General features: G+C 61.0%; 1 protein-coding gene across 1 annotated transcript in view; it reads left to right on the forward strand.

Annotated features, from left to right (window-relative positions):
• Positions 1-333: 333 nt before the first annotated feature.
• The window catches only part of CROCC2 (ciliary rootlet coiled-coil, rootletin family member 2), a 59,934-nt gene continuing 39,005 nt past the window's right edge, over positions 334-21,262 (forward strand). The window contains exons 1-13 of the mRNA XM_078070037.1: positions 334-499; positions 1,390-1,479; positions 1,711-1,859; positions 3,902-4,008; positions 5,386-5,551; positions 10,760-10,863; positions 11,385-11,582; positions 12,683-12,779; positions 13,094-13,300; positions 13,600-13,799; positions 15,523-16,240; positions 16,561-16,707; positions 16,985-17,164. Of these exons, the coding sequence (XP_077926163.1) occupies positions 334-499; positions 1,390-1,479; positions 1,711-1,859; positions 3,902-4,008; positions 5,386-5,551; positions 10,760-10,863; positions 11,385-11,582; positions 12,683-12,779; positions 13,094-13,300; positions 13,600-13,799; positions 15,523-16,240; positions 16,561-16,707; positions 16,985-17,164 (2,529 nt within the window). The remainder of the gene's footprint in view (positions 500-1,389; positions 1,480-1,710; positions 1,860-3,901; positions 4,009-5,385; positions 5,552-10,759; positions 10,864-11,384; positions 11,583-12,682; positions 12,780-13,093; positions 13,301-13,599; positions 13,800-15,522; positions 16,241-16,560; positions 16,708-16,984; positions 17,165-21,262) is intronic.

Here is a 21,262-nt window from a genome sequence, read left to right on the forward strand (position 1 = left end):
GCGGTCGGGACCGGGACCGGAGCAGGGGTGCCTGCTTCCTGGTGCCTCTGGAGACACCCACCGTGAACACTCAGCCCGGCCCCCACAGAGGTGGAGCGGGGCCAGAGGGCAGGGCACAGTGACCAGCTAGGCTAGGTGTCCTCCGGGTCCCCAGTGCTCAGAGCACCGCCGGGTTACTCTACAGGTAGAGAAACCAAGGCATGTGCTTTGGGTGGTAGCCTCAGGCCGTCCTCTGCAGAGCACTTGGCGGCTGGGCCGGGGAGCCCCGTGGTAGCCCCCAGGGACCCCAGGGGGCTCGCTGTCCAGGAGGCTGCCAGCCCCAAGTGTGCCTGGATGGCTGTTTTTCAGAGGCTGGAGGACACCGTCTTGAGTCCCACGGCCAGCAGAGAAGACCGGGCGCTGACCGTACGTGGGGAAGGCCCGCAGGCTCCGCCCACGCCGGTACCTGCCCGAATCCGTGAGATCGTGGCTGGCAGCCTGGGGGACGCACCACACCAAGGTGACGGGCGGTGGTGGGGGTGACGATGGAGGTGGGGGGGCACCAGGGGAGGCACAGAGCCATCAGCTGGAGTCCAGCTTCCGTGCGTCCCCTGCCCCTGCAGTGTCCCCCTCCGGGTTCCAAGCCCCACCCAGGCTGGCCCCTCCTGTCATCTTGCAGTGTGATGGGGCACCGAACCACACCCCCCCGGGGTCACCCACAGGGGTCACGTGTCCAGACCCACAGCATGCTTACCACGAGGCCACAAGGACTGTCCGGCACTGCATTTGTGTTTGTGACACATTTGTGACCAGCTGTCTTGATTTCGTCATATTTGCATTTCATTAGATGAGCAAAAGTCCTGAAGGTCGACACTCAGGAAGCACAGACACTGAGCAGGCCCCCCGCACCCTGCCCCAGACCTCTGCTCACCCAGCCCACAGGCCCCCCGCACCCTGCCCCAGACCTCTGCTCACCCAGCCCACAGGCCCCCCCACCCTGCCCCAGACCTCTGCTCACCCAGCCCACAGGCCCCCCCCACTCTGCCCCAGACCTCTGCTCACCCAGCCCACAGGCCCCCCCACCCTGCCCCAGACCTCTGCTCACCCAGCCCACAGGCCCCCTGGGGCAGAGCGCTTTGCAGCTAAGGAACTGGCCCCAGGCTGGGTCCCTGCAGCGGGGCCACCCAACTGGTCAGGCCACTTGGCCCTAGCTAGTGCTGGGGACTCCCTCGTGTGTGGGTCCCGACACCCCTTTCTATAGTAAGGGTCTGTCCAGCCTCCTGAGGGAACCAGTCACTCTCAGAAGGTGTGTGTTAAGGAAGAAGAAAGCCCACTGTGTACTTAGAAAAGCAACTCGCTATTCAGATGAGCTCGGGTTACCCTGACTCAGCAGTTCTCCCTGCTTCACAGGGGGCGGGGGTCCCCAGTGTCCAGGCCACTCCCACACCCTCCGCTCTAATTGGTTTGGGGCTGTGCTGGGGTTAAAGGTGTGGATGAGAGGTAAAGCGTCGGTGGCCCGCCCTCCAACAGGAGCGGGAGGGAGGCCTGGAGCATGAAGTCCACATCCCCCACACCAGGGTCCCGGGTCACAGCTGGACCCTCCTGGAAGAGCGGGGCAGTGGGAGCCCGGGGACCGGCCCAGAGGCCCACCATGGGGACAGGGTGCCGTGTCTGAGGAGGTGGGGGGCCCTGGTCCGGCCGCCCGGGCTGACGCTGGAACTGCCCCTACAGGGGTGCAGGGGCCGCTGACTGCCTCGGCCCGTGTGCAGGAGGAGAATGAGCTCCTGCAGGACGAGCTGGCCAGGCTGGAGAACCTGCTGGCCCAGGCAGGCACTGAGCAGGACGAGCTGGCCAGCAGGTACCACACGCTCAGTGAGCGGGTAAGCGTGCGCACCGGGCTCGTGGCAGGCAGAAGGCGGCAGCCTGGCCTGCGGAGAGGTGGTCACCTGTTGGGACTGGTGGCCAGACAGCTGGGACCATCGTCGAGCCTTAGGACATAGAATGACAGGTGACGTCAGCCACAGCACATCTAAATCCCAAGCCACAGATGGGAAAACGGGCTGGAGGGGGGAGGGTGAGGATAGGACGGGTGTCCAGGCCCCCTCTCCCTCCTGCAAAGTACCCCCCCGGGTCTCCCAGCCCAGCTGAAGTGTTGACTTGTGTCCTGCCTGCCCGGGGGCTTTGTGGAGGCAGCCGGGTCAGTCCTGAGCCCTCAGCCCCAGCACCTCACTTTTGGGGTCTGCTAGGAATTGGCCCCAACCCTCAGACGGCGCTTGTAGAGACTTGGCTCTGCCCCCCACCCCACACCTTTTCCTGACAGCCCAGGCCAGGGCAGTCCTCAGAGGATAGCTGTGACCCCTGGGTCCTCGGTCCCCGGGGCACCCACAATGCTTTCCGCCGCAGCAAGAGGCCGTGTGGTTATAAAGTGTGGGGTTGGGGGGCCTCCTGTTGTTCAGGTGGGGAAACCATGGCAGAAAGCTGAGGAAACTTGCCAGGCCAGATCCTCTTTCCAGGGTCTGCCAGTCCGAGCCCGATGGCTCCTTACGCGGGACTGGGCTGCAGATGCCCAGCTCCCAGTGTGGGGTACTCAGAGCCCCTGTTGTGTCTGGCCCACCCCACCCCTGCTGTCTTCAGAGTCCTCCTTGCACTATGTGGCAGGATAGATGACCCCACTTTCTGGAAGAGAACACTGAGATTCAGAGCAGCCAGGCTTGCCCAGGGCTGTGCTGCCAGTGTTGGAGCTGGGACTGAGCCAGGCGCTGGCCCTTTCCCCAGCATGACCAGTGACCCGTACCAGCTGCCCGGGGCCCCCAGGATATCCGGGGCTTCCAGGAATCAGCAGCACCAGCAGCCCCCACACTAAACACCGGCTCTCACCGCTGCCCCCATCCCTAGTGAGCCCCTCAGGGCAGGACCACGGGGGCATCCTCACCCCCATCAGCTCCAGGAGGACATCAGCGAGCTCGCCTGCCCTCCAGGGCTGTCTGTGGCCTGGGCCCAGTCGTGGGGGTGGGGGACCTTCCTAGCACAGGGTGGGGAGATGTTGGGAACCGGTGGTGGGAATAGAAGCCAGAAATCCTGCGGACAGATTAGTAAGCCTCATGAGTCAGAACTGAACTCCCAGACCCCGCAGCTCAGCGCACATGTCAGGCTCCCACGGGCGCCTCAGCCTCCCCCTTGTGCAGGCGCCAGAGGGGCCCGGCCGCCCCCACGTCACCCCGAGCAGATGGGCAGGGCGGGGCGGGGGTCAGGGGGGCCAGTGTGACTGCTCTGTGGTCACCCCCAGCCCCTGCCCTGGCCTCCTGGCTCTCCTGATATCCCCGTGTCTCAGACCCCCACCAGCCCGCCTGCTGGGCCTGAGCTCCCCTCCCCAGACACCCCAAGTGTGCTCTGGGTCGGCACAGCCAGGGGCAGCCCCTAGCACCTCCTGTTCCCCTTGGAGCTCTAGGCTCCCCGTCTGCTCAGGCCCCAGCTGGGAGCCAGGAAGGACGCAGGCTCTGAGGCAGGCCTGGTCCAGCTCCGCTCAGATGACCCCCCTCCCCAGCAGGCCTGCCGGGGGTGGAAGCCCACTTGTGGCCGTGGCCGTGGGGGCGGGGTAGCTGGAGGGGCAGGACCCCACACTTGCACTCTCTCAGCGGGGGTGACCCCAGGCCCGCCCTGCAGTTCAGCCATCCTGCCCTTTATGAAGCAGCCCCGGAGGCCCCCTCCTCAACCAGCCACAGGCACTTGGCCCAGGGTCGGGGGGCGAATGCCTGCCCCTCGGCCCCATCCCCATCGTGTGGAGGGGCCTCAGCCTCAGCAGACCCCTGCTGGCGGCCTGAGGGGTGCCCTCTCTCCCACCGCGGGGAGGGCTTTATGCCACAGCTGCCCTGCCTGGCGGGCTCGGGAGCTGCTGGCCAGGCGGGCTGCCGTTCCTCCCCAGCTACAGGCCCGTCTGGAGACCACCGAGGCGCGGCTGCGGAGGTCGGAGCTAGAGCACAGCGTGGACCTGGAGGAGGCCCTGGGCCGTCTGGAGGCCGCTGAGCAGAGGTGGGTCGGGACTGATGTGGCAGTCAGGGCTACCGGGAGCTCGGCCGTCACCCCCGGAGGCAGCAGACCCCACTGTGCCTTGGGGCCGTTGGCCAGTCTCTTCCCAAAGTGACTCCAAGTCAAACTTGCCTGGACGCGTTGGCCCCAGGCTTCAGAGGCAGGGGAAAGAGTGGGCAGAGCAGGGTGAGGAGGGGGACCAACAGGCTGTGGGCCTCAGGTGTGGGGTGCAGGTCCAATAGGTCTGGGGGTCTCACCGGCCCTGCGCTGCCAAGCGTGCCACCTCCAGGCCCCGACGCCACCGAGCTGGTGCTCTGGCCAGTGCTGCAGGCAGGCCCCCTGAGCTGACCATGGCCCTTGTTAGCACAGCTGGTCCCGGGGCACCCATGGGTGCTTCCCTCAGCCCCACCCTTCTTCATGCTCCGGCCCTGACTCCCAGACCCCTTTGGCTCAGGCCACTCTGACTTCATGGTCAGGGGCTCCTCTGTTCACCAGCGGCCAGCACGTGTCATGCCCTAGCCTCCCCAGTGGTAACCCCAGTTCTCCAGAAGTAGCCCCTGACCCCAAGCTCCAGGACACAGTCCCCGGAAGGGAAGGGGCATGTCTCCACACTGCAGGGAGAACAGCCAGGAGGGGTTGAGACCCTGAGCTCGGCTGCGTCTCCAGACCTGGGGGAGGTTAGAACATCTGTGGAATACTTCCCGTTACTTGCTTCATCCTCAGGGACTCTGGAAACAGAAGGAAAGTGCTGAGAAACATTTCGAAAACCAGTTTTCAAAAACAGCAGGGGCAGGGGTGAGGGGTCACAACCCAAGAGGAGGTGATGCCCAAGTTGAAAGGGGAGCAGAGAAGGTCCCTTTTGCGGCCTCGCAGCCTGGCCAAGAGGGCTAGCTCTCGGAGGGCCGCTCTACCCATCACGGCCAGTTTCAGAGAAGAGAGGACCCCACGGTCACAGGGGGGCTGCCCCCTTCATGGGGTGTGCCGGATGTCCTCTCCCCACTGCCCTGCCCCTTCCTCCCAGGCCCGGTCCCCTCAGCTGCCAGAGCCGCCCCTCTCATGCGTCTCAGGGCTCACCCCTGAACCTGGGACGGAGCCCGCCGCACTCGTGGGGCCCAGCCAGGGACGCTCCGCATGGGAGGAGGAGGGCGAGCAGGCGTCTCAGAGATGGAGTGTGCTGGGGAGCACTCAGATACTGGCCCCAGTTTGGGGAGCCGTGGGTGCCCCATCGCAGGAGGTCAGTGCCGCTTAGCGGTGGCTTGGGGATCTTCACCCCCGAGCTGGGCTGGCCGGGCCCAGGAAGCGTGGGGCTTGGCTCTCAGAGCCTTTGGAAGGAGAAGCCCCCTGCCCGTGGTCATGCTGCTGCGGTTTCTGCCCCGCCAGGAGCACCGGTCTCGCGCAGGTGAACACCCTTCTGCGGAAACAGCTGGAGCACATGAAGAAGGCCAACGACAGGCTGGCCGAGGAGCTGGCCAGGACAGCGGACAGCGTGCTCCATCTTCAGAGCGAGCTGGAGCTGAAGGAGGCGCAGCGCTGGACTGAGAGACAGGTGCTTCCCCGCTTTTGCCCACTGGCAGGGGACACCTGTCCTGGTGCTTATGGCCCGCGGCAGGGGGCAGGCAGTGGGGGCCGGGAGAGGGTAAATTGGCTCTAGCTGTGGTTCCTCCTGGAGGGCGAGGCCGCTGACCTGCTGCCACACCATGTTCCCCATCGAGCTGGGCCACAGCAGTCTACAGAGTGGGGGCACCAGGTTAGGGAGGCCCTCCCTTGAGAACAGGCAGTCAGGACCCCAGGATCAGACTTGGGAAGTAGGACGAGGGCCCAGGGTCCTGGCTCTGGCATGGCCTGCCCCATTCTTGAGAGGGAAGGAGGTCTCCGTAGGCCTGACTCCTGCTCGGGCTGCAGGGGTGGGGGGGCACTCGAAGGAGCCTGGGCCACACCGTTGCTCCCAGCCCCTGGCCAGCGCCAGCAGGGCCCTCCCAGGCCTTGCCTAATCACAGTCTTCCGAAACCCTAAGCCCTTCAGGGGCTCAGGGCACAGTGCCCTAGGCCGCAGCCCCCGGGGATGGTCGCTAATGGCAAGACCCCTGGCGTGAGCTGGGGGAGATGCTTGGGACACATCACACCCTGCTCCCCTGCCTGGTCCAGGTCTTCCCACGGCTATGCTTGTGGCCACTGAGTGAAAAGAGGCATCCACGCCTCTGCTCTGGTCTGTCCTTGGACACAGGCCCCTGAGAGGGGCACGGCCCGGGGCAAGGCGGGCCTCCGCAGCTGTGGCCATCCCTAAAGGGGGCAGGTGTCCCCACGGCCTTCCTACTGTCCTCTGCCGGCGCCACTGGCAGGATTCTTCCCAGACACCACCTGGAAAATGGCCGCTTCCAGGTGAAAGCAGAGGCCAAGGGCGGCCAGCGTGCCTGGGCCTCAGGCTGACCGCACCCAGACGTGCCTCAGACAAGCCCACCTCCCAGGGCCGTCCTGCACTGCCCGCCCAGCGTCAGGCGGAAAGGACAGCCGGCTGGGCCCCCGCAAGCCCGGGGCATGGCTGCCATGCGGGACGGCTTGGCCCCTGTGCCCGGCTGTGTGTGGCTGTGGTTCGGGGGAGGCCGGGTGGGCCCTTCTGCTGTGCGGAAGCGGAGGGCCCACAGAGAGGGAGTGCCACCTTTACACGTGTCACCGAGAGGCCGCGTCTGTCCCCGCAGCGTAGTGGATGATAGCTGGAGGCCTGTTAGAGGCAGCCCACCAGCCTGCCCCCGCCTCCTCCTACGGCCGGGCTGTGACTGCCGAGCGGAACGAATGCCCTGGAGGACAGGCCTCTAGTTCAGCTTGGATTGGCTTGTCAAGGGTCTTCATTTCCCCCTTGGCCGTGGAAGGTCTCATGGGCGGCAGGTGCTCTCTCTCAGTACCTTAAAGACCCTTTCGTTGTCCTCTGGCTCTGTGGTCGCTGCCAGAAGTCAGTGCCCAGGGCCTTCATGCTGTGACTCCCCGCAAAGGTAATCTGTCCTCCCACCTGGCAGCTTTGACGTCGCCGTTCTGCGGTTTTACTAGGATGCGTCTCTGTGCAGATTTCTTTCTGTTTATTCTGCTTCGGACTCATCAGGATGCTGTGTCTTTGTTACTTTTGGAAAGTAGCCCCCACGTCTCCGAGCGTTGCCTGTGCTCATCCTCGCTCCTGCCAACCCCGAGCAGGCCAGCCGCTCTCACGAACCCCTGAGCCCCCCAGGCTTCTGAACCTGGCATGTCTTCTTTCTGTCACCCTGGTTTGTATTCTAGACAATTTCAAATATACCTACCCGGTCAGCATGTCTGTCTCTGGTGTCCAAGCTCTGTTAAACCTGCCTGCTTTGCTTAAATTCCAAATATCATGTTTTTCCATCTTTAAGAATTCTGGTAGATTCTTTTCCAAATATCTTACTCTTAACTCACATGTTCAAGCCTCTCGTCTACTTGCTGACGCATCCTGAAAATGGTTATGTTCTCCACTGTGCCTGATGTTCCGACGTCTCGAGTTCCTTAAGGTCTGATTCTATTGTTTCTGCTGGCTCTTGATCATAGTGCTCTGTTTCCTTGTGTCTTTAGTGATTTTATTTTTTTATTTTAAACCAAGAGCTGTTTATTTTTCTTGGAACTTTGGGAAAGTTCTTTGGAACCTGGAATGGATGTGGTATCTTCCAGAAAGGGTTTTCATTTGTTTCTGACAGGTGCGTAGGGGCTCTGATAGTCTTTGGGGCCACAATGAAGTACATTTTCAGCTTGAGTTTTTTTAAGCCACCAGGTTATATGACTTCAGACTGAAAACTACAGGCTGGCTTGTGGCCCCACATCCACAGGGAAGATACTTCTCCTTCCTGTTTTACCACCTGCTGTCACAGAAGCACAGACCGGGGCTTATGTTATGTTAACATTAATTCTCACAGTTCTAGAGACAGGAAGTCCAAGATCAAGGTGAGAGACTATTCAGTGTGTGGCCAGGGCTGCTTCCTGGGGCCTGGACAGCTCCTTCTCACTATAACTACACACACACACACACACACACACACACATGCAAGCACACACACACACCCGGACAGCTCCTTCTCACTATAACTACACACACACACACACACACACACGCATACAAGCACACACACATGCCCGGACAACTCCTTCTCACTATAACCACACACACACACACACATACACACATGCACACGCACACGCACATGCACGCATGCACACACACGCACACACACCCGGACAGCTCCTTCTCACTATAAACACACACACACACACACGCACGCGTGCGCACATGCACACACATGCACACACACACCCGGACAGCTCCCTCTCACTATAAACACACACACATGCACACGCACATGCACACATGCACACACGCCCGGACAGCTCCTTCTCACTATACACACACACACACGCACACACACACGCATGCACACACATGCGCACACACACACGGACAGCTCCCTCTCACTATAAACACACACACATGCACACGCACATGCACACATGCACACACGCCCGGACAGCTCCTTCTCACTATACACACACACACACGCACACACACACGCATGCACACACATGCGCACACACACACGGACAGCTCCTTCTCACTATAAACACACACACACACACACGCATGCATGCACACACACACGCACACACCCGGACAGCTCCTTCTCACTATAAACACACACACACACACACACATGCACACACATGCGCACACACACCCGGACAGCTCCTTCTCACTATAACTACACACACACACACACACACACACACACACGCATGCAAGCACACACACATGCCCGGACAGCTCCTTCTCACTATAACCACACACACACACACGCACGCATGCAAGCACACACACACACGGAGAGCTCCTTCTCACTATAAACACACACACGCACACACACGCATGCGCACACACGCCCGGACAGCTCCTTCTCACTATAAACACACACACATGCACACGTACACACACACGCACGCATGCACACACGTGCACACACGCCCGGACAGCTCCTTCTCACTATAAACACACACATGCACACACACATGCACGCATGCACACACACACGCACACACCCGGACAGCTCCTTCTCACTATAAACACACACACACACGCACACGCACACACGCGCACATGCACACACACGGTGGAGGGGGCGAGGGAGCTCCCTGGGGCCCCTTTATGAGACGCTAACTCCATCACGAGGGTGGAGCCTGAAGGCCCCACCTCCAAATCCCATCCCACTGGGGATTAGGTTTCAACATTCGAATTTTAGGGGACACAGACATTCCATCCACGGTACCTCCTTACAGTGTCCTGCAGGCAGGGCTGGTGTGCATGCGTGTGTATGTGGGCACCTGGGGGTTCTGGTCAGTCCCAGCTGGCGCCCCTTACTTAGCAGCTTTGAGACTTCACTCATGAGTGTGGGCAGACTCCCCCTTTGGATGGACCCCAGGTTTTTCTCTCAGTCCCCTGAGCCCGTGGTCAAGGAAACATGCTCAAGTTGCTGAGTGTGGCAAGAGGTTGCCTGTATTCCTCTGGAGTTCCTGACCTCGCCGGTTCCTGGCCTGAGAGCTCCTCCCCACGTCAGCCAGCCCAGCCTTGCATTCCGGAAGCTGTGAAGCCTGGAATCTAATGTAGTTTCATCGTCGTTATTGGGCAGGCCAGGCCAGGCGTCTGCTCCTCCAGGAGGCAGGTCTAATCCCTGCTCTTTGATGATCACGATGGGGGTGCGGGGCGCGGTGCAAGCATACAGAGGACTCTGGTCCCAGGCACGCAGGGGCCTACAGCGAAGTGTTCCTGGGCTCAAGGGGGGGACCTCAGATGTGGGGTCAGGACGGGGGATCGGCAAAGGCTTCATGAAGGAGGGAGGGTGTGTGGGTCTTGAGAGCCGGCAGAAGTGGAGGCACTCTGTCCGAAAGCAGCGTTCGAGAGGCGCCTGGAACAGGCAGGGAGGGCAGAGGGAGTATGGGGCAGTGCTGGGCCCACGGTGAGCCTGCCTGGGTCGCGGGAGGTCAGCACTCAGGACACAGCCGAGTGCAGGGCCCGGGAAGGTGGCGTGGAGACTCAGGACCCCTGGGCTTTCGCTCAGTTCCCTGATAGGCTGACACCGCTGGCCACACACGGCCCCGTCCCATTACTGCCCCCAACTCCGTCCCCTGTCCCTCCCCCACAGTCCTACAGTGGCCTCCTGCTCCACCATTACTACCCAGTTCACTCTGCCCTGTCTCAGCGGGCGGCTTCTCCACCTTCCCCTCCGTGAGCTCCAAAGGGTAGAGGCTTCTGTGTCCCTGGCACCTTTAGGGACCAAGCCCCACACCTGGACATGTTAGGGGCTCCCCTAGAGTAAGAGTTGCTCTCTTGGTGCTGGAGGAGGAAGGGAAGCCTCTCCCCCTCCCTGTGCTGGCTGGGGGGAGGGGGTGGGGGGCGCACAGTTGCTGAGGGCTGCAGGGACACCAGGCTGGGTGAGTCCTGGTTCTGGGCAGGACCTGGATGTGGTCACTTCCCCAGGTCCTTGGGGTGGGGGAGTGAGCACTGCTCCCCAGGAAGCAGGCAATTTGCATTATTTGGGAAGATAAGCCCATGGGAAAGGGGGCTGCAGGACCGTAGGTGGTGCTGGGTCTGCTCCCTGCTGTGGGAGACAGCCCAGCTTAGCATCCGGAGGAGGGGGCTGTGGGGAGGGTGAGTGGGGTTGTGGGGCTCCTCTCACCTCCCACGCCGGAAGCAGACTCAAGCCTCTTGCTTTCAGAGCCAGCGCACACGCTCAGGGGGGCCCCAGGACTTCCTCCTCCTGTGGAGACAGGTCACTGCACTCCGCATACAGCTGGCCGAGCTGCGTGCGACCACAGAGAGGTGAGGGCATGGGCCCCACTGGGTTGGCCCCCCAGGTGTGGAGGAACAGACAGGAAAGGCGAGCGATGTGGGAGAAGCACAAACAGACAGAGCAGGGTAGGCAGGGGTGCAAGGGGAGAGAAGGCAGTGGGACAGGCCAGTTAGGGGGATGCTGCAGAGGGGGGGATCCATAGGGCAGAGCCTCAGGGCCCCTCGGATCCCTCTGGCACCTCACACAGGTCTGACCTGGGATCCTTGAGGTACATGTCATGTCAGCACCCCGTTCACATAGCAGGAGACTGAGGCTCAGAGGGTCAGTGTCGTGCTGGAAGCAGAGAGCCTGTCCTGGCCGGGCCCCGCTCCCCCTCCCCAGCTGGGATGTGCTGGAGGCTTCTGAGGATGGCAGGGGAGGGGGTCGGCTGTGGGCAGAGAGCAGGGCCCAGGTGACCAGATCCTGCTTCTCCCAGCGGCTCGCAGCCTTCGGGCCCGGAGCCCGTGGACGGTCCTGAGGCTCAGCTGGGGGTGCTGCCCTTGTACCCCAGGGGTCTCACGGACATGCGAGCGGAGGCGGCCAGGATGGCCTGGCGCCTGCAAACGGCCTGCCTGAACCTTGACTCCAACCTGCGTCTGTCAGCCGGGAGCGAGGCCGGGGCCCTGGAGCGGCAGCTACGGGACAAGGTGCAGGAGATGCTCCAGCTGCAGAGCCGCTGGGACGCAGAGAAGGTGGCGCTCCAGGCCAGGTGGGTGCCGGGCGGCTGGACCTGCCAGCCCTCTGCTCACGTGCGTGGTGGCGCTCCTGGCGGCAGAGGGATGGTCCCCAAGGTGGTGGGCTCACAAGTCCCTAGCCAACCTCCAGAGGCCGAGCTAGAGCGCCCGAACTTTGAGGGTTTCAGGGGACGCTGCAGTGGACGCATTTGGACTGCGTCCTCCTAGCTGGGTCCCAGAAGTGGACTTTTCCGGCCTAGAAGCACATCCCTCCAGAGGTGGGCGCCTGCTTTGAGGTAGCCCGTTTAAGAAGCTGAGGCAGGTGGAGGGGCCCAGGTCTACTCCTGGTGCAAATGAGCCTCAGAGCAAGCACACGAGGTTTTGGACGCAGAACCATGTCGGTGGCTCAGAAATCTCGGGAGGGCAGCTTCGGCAGGCGGTGGGGAGGCAGCGCCCCAGGGAAGGCCTAACCTGCTGGCCCCGGCGCACAATTCACAGAACCTAGGATCACTGGCCACAAACACCTGCAAGCTGAGGGGAAGAAACCTGCCCTGCCCTCAGGGGACCAGCTGAGTCCAACAAACCCCAGAGCAGCCCCAAAGGAGCATGATGGCCCAATGCAGCCTGCAGGGGCTTCACCCCAGGGCCTACGCCAAAGATGCTGGGGCCTCAGGAAGGGAGACCCAGGTGCCATGGAGGGGAGCCAGGGGTCTTTGAGAAGAAGGTGGCTCCTGGGAAGGAAGGGACAATGACATCACTTGTTGTTAGATTTCGGTGGCTGAGGCGCTCTAGGCAGAGGAAGCAGCTGGACCAACGGCCCTAAGGACAGGGGCAGGGCCTCAGGGGCCACCGGCCATGATGCTGGAGAGCAAGTTGGGGTCAGGGTGGGGGCCTGAAATGCTGAACTCTGATTCTGCACGTTGCTCCAGGGACAGTGGGGGCCACTGAAGTTTCTAGAGCAGGAGAGAAGTGTCTGACCAGGCAAGGGACTGAGGCCTGCTCGGCCAATGCCAGGGTGTGGGCCACAGCACAGGGGGAGTGTGGACACAGCCCGTGCATCTTCGGGGCCCCCCTGCACTCTGGGCTTTGTTCTCTGCTCTGACAACCCTTTCCCCGGCCCCCACCTTTTCTCCAGGGTCTCCGAGCAGACGCTCCTGGTGGAGAAGCTCACAGAGCAAAACTCGAAGAAGGAGGCAACCATCTCTTCCCTCAGAATGCAGGTCCAGAAGCTGGTGCGTGGGGCTGCGAGAAGGCGGGCACAGGGTGGGGGTTCGGCGCCGGCCCCGCTGAGGCATCTGCTCCGGCCGCAGCAGTCCCGGCGCACCAGAGGCCAGCTGCTAGCGGACACCTCGGAGGATGAAGCCGAGTCCCTGCAGCACGTTCTCAAGAGCATCCCAGAGGTGCAGGCCCGTCTCGGTCCTTCCTGGGGTAACGCCGCAGAGGGGCTAGGATCCTGATGGCTGACCCTCCACAGGATCTGGAAGGGCCCTGCTTGGCCACAGCCCTGAGCTCTCTCCCTCCGTCCCTTCCTCTCTGCACCCTGCAGGTGGCCCAGGTGGACGCCGGGGGCCCGGAGCTGGCATGGGGTGGCAGTGCTGGAGCTGAGGAGGCCCGGGGCCCGCTGAGGAGGCCCACGCGCTCTGCGTCTCCCCACCGGGGTGTGCCCCCACCGCGGGCCTGCTCCCCGGACGCCCCGGACCCCACACTGCAGGCTGTGCAGACAGCCTTCGGGAGGCGGCGGCTGCAGGAGCGGGTGGGCAGCCACGGGGCTGTGCACAGAGGGCCCTTACCCGGCCTGCCCATGGCTTACCCAGGGCCGGACACCCCGCGGGCCCCAGGAAGGGAGGCCGGGGTGCCAGCGAGGGGAGCCAAGGGCCTTTGAGAAGGAGGCGGCTCCGGGGAAGGGTCTGGACACAGCCAGTGCATCTTCGGGGCCCCCGAGCTGCAGCCCCAGGGAGGGGGCTCCGGTCTGCAGTGCAGCTCTGCTGGGGGAGTCTGGTCCAAGGCCCGCCTAGGCCAGAGGGGCTCACGCTGCACGCCCGCCCGGGGCAGGACCTGCGCCTGCAGCTGGAGTCCCCGCAGGCCGTGGCCGCCCGGCTCCGGGAGCAGCTGTCCGAGAGCCCGCAGGAGCTGCAGGCCTCGAGGAGGTGCCCGCGGGAGCAGGTGCGGGAGCGCGAGGACCTCCTGCGCAGGCTGCGGACGCAGAGCCGGGAGGCACAGCACTGCAGGGCGACCAGCGAGCTCCTGCGAAGGTGACCGCGGGGCTGAGCGGGGCAGGCCGGGCAGCGCCAGCCGAGGGGCGCTGCCAGCAGGAGAGAGAGCGGGCCCGCCTCCAGGACGGAAACTGCTCCTGGCAAGGCCGCCTCCCTTGGCCTCACCTTGTCCCCTCAGCCCCACAGCCCCCTGCCTGCTCTGAGTCTCCTTGCCCTCATCTGGGCCCACCTGGGCTGCCTCTGCCCAGGCTCAGCCTATGCCCTGCCCCCTCCCCCTGCATCCCCAAAGTGCAGCCTGGTTCCACCTGCGTGCTCTCTCCCCCCTCCCGCCTGACTCCCAGGACTCTCCCAGGAGTCCTGTCCATCCTTCAGAAATGGTCCGTAAATCCCCCAAACTCCCTTCCCTCCACATCCATTGGGGTGGCCTGAGAGCCCTCCTGGGCTGTCCTGTGGATCTGGCGGCCTATGGTGCAGTCAGCTGTGAGGCTTTCTGGATGCTTCTGTGCACATCTCAGTGCTCTGGGGTCAGTGGGAGTGGGGAAGCACGGAATCTCCCGAGGCCCACAGTCCTGACTGAGGGGCTAGGAGGGGCTTCCCAGGTCCACACCCTGCCTGGGCTGGGACGTGGGGGCCCCGCAGGCTCTGGCTGGAGGAGCAGGTGCTTCCCAAAGGGGCCAGGAGAGGGAGCAGCAAGGAGGCTGCCTCCCCTCATCCCCCCTGGGGGTGGGGGGACTGCGGCTCCCTCGGGGAGGGGGGGCTCCTTCTCTGGGTGACCCGACAGTGCCCTCAGTGCTGAGACCGGGGATCTGAGGAGAAATGAGCCCAACCCTGCCTTGAGAGGCACCCCGGGAACGACCCGGGGAGAGGAGTTCAGCCCGGGCGTGGGGCGTGGCAGGGAGGGATGGAGGAGGAGGCTGCCTGGAGGCCCGAAGCCTTCCTGTGACGGGGGAGGGGGGCCTCCCAGGGGCCGACAGGTGCAGAGGGGGGGAGTGCAGAGCCACGCAGTGAGCAGGGTGAGACTGGTGGGGGCCATCCCTCCACTGAGCAGAGGGCAGTGGGGGGGGGGGGCAGGCTGCAGCGCCCGGGACAGGTGGGCTGGCCCGGGTGGGCCCCTCAGCGTTGGGGGAGGAGAGAGGCCAGATCCCACGGGCCTTTGGGAAAGGGAGGCTTCAGGACTGGGCGCTCCAGGGGCCAGGACCCGATGGGGAGCCGCTGAGGCCCAGATTCTTGGCTGAGGGGTGGCATGCAGAGAGGCCTCTGGAGTGGGTCAGCCCGTGAGCACGGCTTTGCACAAGGTGCTATACCTCAAGGGCCCGGGGTCCCTGTCAGAGCGAGCTAAGCAGGGTGCCGGCAGAGGAGGGGTCCCGTCCTTCCCACTGAGTTCTGCAAGGACTAGCTGAGCTTGGCCTGTGGGTGCCACAGGGCTGAGCATGGGACACACCAGGGAGCAAGACCCTCGAGTGCTTTCGGGGCTCACAGAAGCCGTCTGGGAGGGTATCGGCCTGCCGGGGCCAGAGGTGGCTGGGTGTCTCCTGTCCCCCACCACGCTTCCCCAGGATGCTGCCCCAAGTGGCCCCCTGGCCTGGCACCTCCCCTTGCCCTGCCCACGCTCCCGGCACTGGGCCGAGGTCTGACTCTACCCAGGGTGTGTCCCTCGGCTCCCCTTCCCGGGACCCAGTCCTGGGGCTGCCCCAACCTCCACCACCCTGTCCCCAGCAAGAAAAGGGCTCTGGAGACTGTGGCGGAGGGGATGAGGGGCAAGGCGGCCGTCTGAGACGGCTGGAGGCCGCGAACCATGGGCAGAGCAGAAGGAAGAGCTGGCACAGCAGGGCGAGCGGGGCCGCAGGGAGCTGGGGACCAGGTGCGCTGGGCAACGCCTCTCAGCCCCCGTGTCCCCAGCTACACACAGGGCCACGTCCTTACCGGGCTCTTCTCCGGGAGTGGGGGTGCCTGATGGGACAGCAGGGGCGAAGGGTTCTCCAGAATCCCCCAGCCTGGGCTGTCACCCCCGCCCCCACACCTCTGCTCCAACCTCCGGCCCAAGGCCTACTCCCCGCCCCAGGGGCAGAGGTGGGCCCTGTGAGCTGTGTGTGCACACGGGCGTGTGCACACACACACTCATCACCCAGGGCTGTCCGGGTATGGACCAGGAACACCACCGTCCCACCCAAGCCCTGAAACAGGGCTCACGAGCTTCCTGGCCCTCAGGGCTACCCATGCTCCTTTGGGGCTCCCTGGGCTCAGAAGGAGTTGTGGGCCATCACCCTGCCCGTTGTGGCCCCCTCTTGCCCGGAGGTGACCTCACACCCTCTGCCCTCTGGTTTCTGGGCCTCAGTCAAGGGCGCCTAGAACAGCTGGAGGAGAAGGTCTCAGGGCTCAAGAAGGAGCTGGTGGCAGCCCAGGAGGCGCTGAACTCGGCCCGGCTGCAGAGGGACGTCCTGGACAGCGAGAGGGAGGGTCTGCGCAGAGCCCTGGCCCGGGTAGCCCTCCCCGCCCGCCCCCTCCCACTCACTTGTCTCCTCACCCTCCTGGGCCCTCAGTCCATCGGCAGAGTCCCCAGCCAGTGGGCCCTGGCCCCTGGCCACACCTGCTTCCCCGTGGTCTCCCTCGGCTACCCTGCCACCTCTCCTGGCTGCAGCCTGAGGACCCAGGGGGCCAGCGTCCACCTCAGAGGCCTCCCCACCCTGTCCCGCCCAGAGCTCCCTCCCTCCCTGGCACAACGGCTCTCCGCCTGTGGGAACGGTCTGCACGTGGATCCCAAAGTGTCATCGGGGTGACCGCACCGTCCCCCCTGCCCTAGGCCGAGTCCAGCAGCACGGACCTGGGACTGCTCGTGACGCGGCTGAAGTTGGAGGGGGTGGAGCAGAGGGACTCCCTGGCCAAGACGGCGGCCCTGACGGAGGCACTGGCTCAGGACAAACGCACCCTGAGCCACCTGGTCCTGCAGGTGAGGCTGGTCCCCGGGCTGCTCTCGGAGCCAGGCCCGCCCGGCAACCCCACCCCTCCACCTTCTCCGTTCCTGCCCAGACAGCAGGGGGCGGGGGAGGAGGCATAAGGGAGCCTGCCAGGCCCTGCGCCGGCCGGGTGGGGTGCTCAGCCCACGGGACCGAGGGCGCACAGGCGCGGTGCACGGGGCGTGGTGCACGGGCGCGGTGCACGGGGCGTGGTGCACGGGGCGCGGTGCCCGAGCCTGACCCGACGCCCCCCTGCCCCCCTGCTGGCAGCTGGAGCAGGAGCGGGACCAGCTGCGGGAGCAGCAGAAGGCGCTGGAGCAGGAGCTGGAGCTGGTGCGGACGGCGCGCGGGGGCCTGCAGCAGGCCTGCGGGCACCTGGAGAAGCAGCTGCAGGGGCAGGCGGCCCGGTTCCAGCAGCAGCGGGACCAGCTGCAGGAGCAGATGGGCCAGGTGAGGTGTGCGCAGGGCTCCTGGCTCCCACTCCCACCCAGCAGGGCCGCCCCGTCTCTCCGGGGCGTGGAAGGCCACGGGTCACCTTTAGAAGTCACGCTGGCTCAGGACGTCAGCACCAGTGCTGTCTGCCAGCAAGGCTGACCGCCAACCAACGTGGCTAGATTCAGAGCCCGCCTTGACACTGGCCTCCCGGCGGTGGGGGTAGGAGACAGGGGGAGGGATGAGCAGAGAACGGTATGCGGGGCCTGTCCCAGTGCCCCCGTCGGAGGATCGAAGGCCTCCGCCCCATGACTTCCACACACTCGGGGGTCAGGCGCTTCACTGCTTCCTCCCTTGTCCTGTTTCTCACCTCCCTGGACCACCTCCATACTCGCTGTTCCCTCGTTGGCTCATGCGTTCATTCTCCGGCCTTCCCTGGACCCCGGCCTTCGGAGGAGGGCAGGCTCCGTGGGGAGTGGCACTGGAACACTTTGCTTTCCTCCAGTCCCGGCCTGTTGCCCCACGTGGAACCCTGCGCCTGCAGTCTTGCCCCGCCCCCCCTGGGCGTTCGGGCCCCCTGCTCTGGGACTCAGCTTGGAGTCCTCCACTTCTCAGGCTCCGTCTGGTCCCTTTCCCTCCTCCCTTCATTGCAGTGTGATTTACACTCAGGAGCCAGCGTGCTGTTCCACGAGTTGCGACCACTGCGTGCACCGTGTGGCCGGCACCGACGGGGACGGGGACTGTCTCCCGGGGCCTCGGGGCTGCCCCGCCCCCAGGCAGCCTCCGCGCCACGCGCCCCCCATGCATGGGCTTCACCTGTCCGAGAGCTTCTGGTAAACGGAGCCAGAGAGTCGGGGCCGTTTTGTGCCCACCCACTCTCTCAGCATGATGCTGGTGGGCGTCATCGGGCCATAGGCAGCAAGAGCTCGGGGCTTTTGACTGCATAGTAACATTTCGTGTGCAAATAAACCACATTCGCTTTCCCATTTCCTTGCTGCTGGACATTTGGGTTGTGATGCACAAGGCGGTCCTGGACACTGGTGTGCAAGTCGCGTCCATGTATAGTGAGGGAAATCGTGGCCATTTGGTAGGTGTGCATTGAATTTAATAAGAAACTGGCAAGTGATTTTCCAAAGTGATTGTGTTAGTTTATCTATACCGCCAGGAGCCGGGCGGGGGCGGGGGGTGGCTTTCAGCGGCTCCTCAGCCTGGTCCACATTTGGCCTCATCCACTTTTACTTTTTAATTCCTCTGTGTGTGTGAAGTTATATACCATTGTGGTTTTAATTTGCATTTCCTGGACAGCAAATGACCTTGAGCACATTTTAATGAGCTCATTGGAAATTTGCATACCTTATTTTGTCAAGTGTCAGTTCAAATCTTTTGCCCACTTTTATTGGGTGTTTGTATTTTGGTTATGGACGTCTAGGAATTCTTCGTGTATCTTGAACACGAGGGCTTTGTCAGACGGATGTACTTAGAATAGTTTACTCACCTTTGTGACTTGCCTATATATTTTCTTACTGTTGTTTTTGGTGGACAGAGAATTTTAACTTTGGTAAAATTCAATTTGCCAAGTTTAAAAAAACGTATGGTTAGGATTTCCTAGATACTGTCTGAGACATTTTTTGTGTAGCCCAAGGACAAGCAAATACCATCCTGTTTTTCACCTAACTCTTACATATAGGTCTGTGATCATTGCAGGTTGATTTTTCTGGATGGCAGTGGTTCTCAAAGTGTGTTCCCTAGGCCGGCAGCATCAGCAGCACCTGGGAACTAGTTAGAAACGCAGATTCTCAAAACGCCCCGCTCAAAACCCACTGAATCAGAAACTGCAGGATGGGTGGCAGAAATCTGAATTTTAAGGAGCCCTCCAGGTGATTCTGATGCCCCCAAAATGTGTGAACCACAGGTGTATTGTGTGAAGTAAGAACTGAAGCCCGTTATTTTTCATACAAATGTCCAGCTGTCCCAGCACCGATTTTTAAAGACTGTCCTTTCTCTCCTGAATTACCTTAGCGACTTGTTGAAAGTAAATTGAACATATATATGCATATATGTGCACAGATCAGATTGTTGATCTGTGCAAATCAATCTGCTCATTCTTTCCCCAAAACCACACTGTCTTGGTTACTGTAGCTTCTCAGTAAGTCTTGAAATTAAGTAGCATGAGTCCTCCAATCTTCTTTTTCTTTCCTTTTTTTTAAAGATTTTATTTATTTATTAGAGAGAGATAGCAAGAAAGAGTACAGTCGGGGTGAGGGGTAGAGGGAGAAGCAGAATCCCCGCTGAGGAGGGAGCCCGACGCAGGGCTCGATCCCAGGACCCCAAGATCATGACCCGAGCCAAAGGCAGACACTTAACTGACTGAGTCACCCAGGCACGGCTTTATTCTTCTTTTTCAAAATGGTTTTGACTGTTCTAAATTTTTTACATATCCATGTACATTTCACAATCAGCTTATGAATTTCTGTCATTCCCCCCACCCCCAAAAGCTTGCTAGAACCTCGATTGAGATTGTGTTGACTTTATAGGTCAATTTCAGAAGCCTGGACACCTTAGCGTCATTGCAGTGTCCCTCCGTGAAGCTGTGGTATATCTCTGAATTCTCTCAGCTCTGTTTTGTGCTCCGTGTAAAAGTCTTGCCCATTTGATTAAATTGATTCTTAAATTTGATATTGTGAATTGCCTTGCTGTTTTTTTTTTTAAAGATTTTATTTATTTATTTGAGAGAGAGAATGAGATAGAGAGAGAGAGCATGAGAGGGGAAGGGTCAGAGAGAGAAGCAGACTCCCTGCTGAGCAGGGAGCCCGACGTGGGACTCGATCCCAGGACTCCAGGATCATGACCTGAGCCGAAGGCAGTTGCTTAACCAACTGAGCCACCCAGGCGCCCTGCCTTGCTGTTTTAATTTTATTTTCCTAGTGTTCATTATTAGTGTAGAGAAGTACAGTCTCATCTATGAACTTTGAGTCACGTGACCTTGCCAAGCTCACTCGTGAGCTCCAGGGTTTTCCATGTTCATAGCCATGGCCTCTGTGAGAAGCAACAGTTTTCTTTCTGATCTCGGTGACTCTTACGTGTTCTTCTCTCGATGCACGTTAAGGAGCCTTAGAACAAAGTTGTAAAGACTGTGAGAGTGGCTATCCTTCCCCCCGACCCCGGGAAGGAATTTAGTATTTTGCTTCTGTATGACGTTATCGATGGGCCTTTCATGGATGCCCCTCATCACACTGAGGATGTTCCTTTCATTCCTAGCATGTTGAGAGGGGTCCTTATCGTTTTTATCATGGATGAGTTTTGAATTTTTTTAAATGTTTTTTCTTTATCAAGATGATCACGTCATTGTTCTTCTTCTTGTTAATGGGCTGAATTATATTGGTTAATTTTTGAATGTTAAACCAACTTTGCATACCCGAGATAAACCTTACTTGGTCATAGGTTAATAGCCTTTTTATATATTTTTGGATTCAATGTTTTGTGAAGGATTTTTGCATTTATATTCATGAAGACTAGCAGTCTGTGATTTACTTTTCTCATCATGTTTTTGTCAGATTTGGACCCAGGGCCTCATAAAATCAGTTGGGAAATTTATTTATTTCCTGAAAGCGTTTTAACATTGATGTTATTTCTTCCCTAAATGTTGGTAGAATTCACTAGTGAAGTCATTTCAGTCCGGAGTTTCTCTTGTGAGAAGTGTTTTGATAATGAGTTCAATTTCTTAAACATGTAGGCTCCTCAGGGTTCCTGTCGCCTCATGTCTCTGTTCTGCGCACTGATGACTTCACTTGTTGCGCTTCATTACCTTGCAGATCAAGCTATTTTCTCATTCTCCGTGTGACTTCTTTTCTGACCTGTGGGTTATTGATGTACATTGCCTAACCTCAAACATATGGATTTTCTAAGTACCTATTTGTTACCTATTTTTAATATAATTCCATTGCGCTCAGAAAACATACTCCAGGGGACACTTGGGTGGCTCAGTCGGTGAAGCGTCTGCCTTCAGCTCAGATCATGATCCCGGGGTCCTGGGATTGAGCCCCACATCGGGCTCCCTGCTCCGCGGGGAGTCTGCTTCTCCCTCTGCCAGTCACCCCGATTGTGCTCTCTCTTGCT

The sequence above is a fragment of the Halichoerus grypus genome, chromosome 4 (assembly GCF_964656455.1).
Source record: "Halichoerus grypus chromosome 4, mHalGry1.hap1.1, whole genome shotgun sequence".
NCBI classification, from domain to species: domain Eukaryota; kingdom Metazoa; phylum Chordata; class Mammalia; order Carnivora; family Phocidae; genus Halichoerus; species Halichoerus grypus.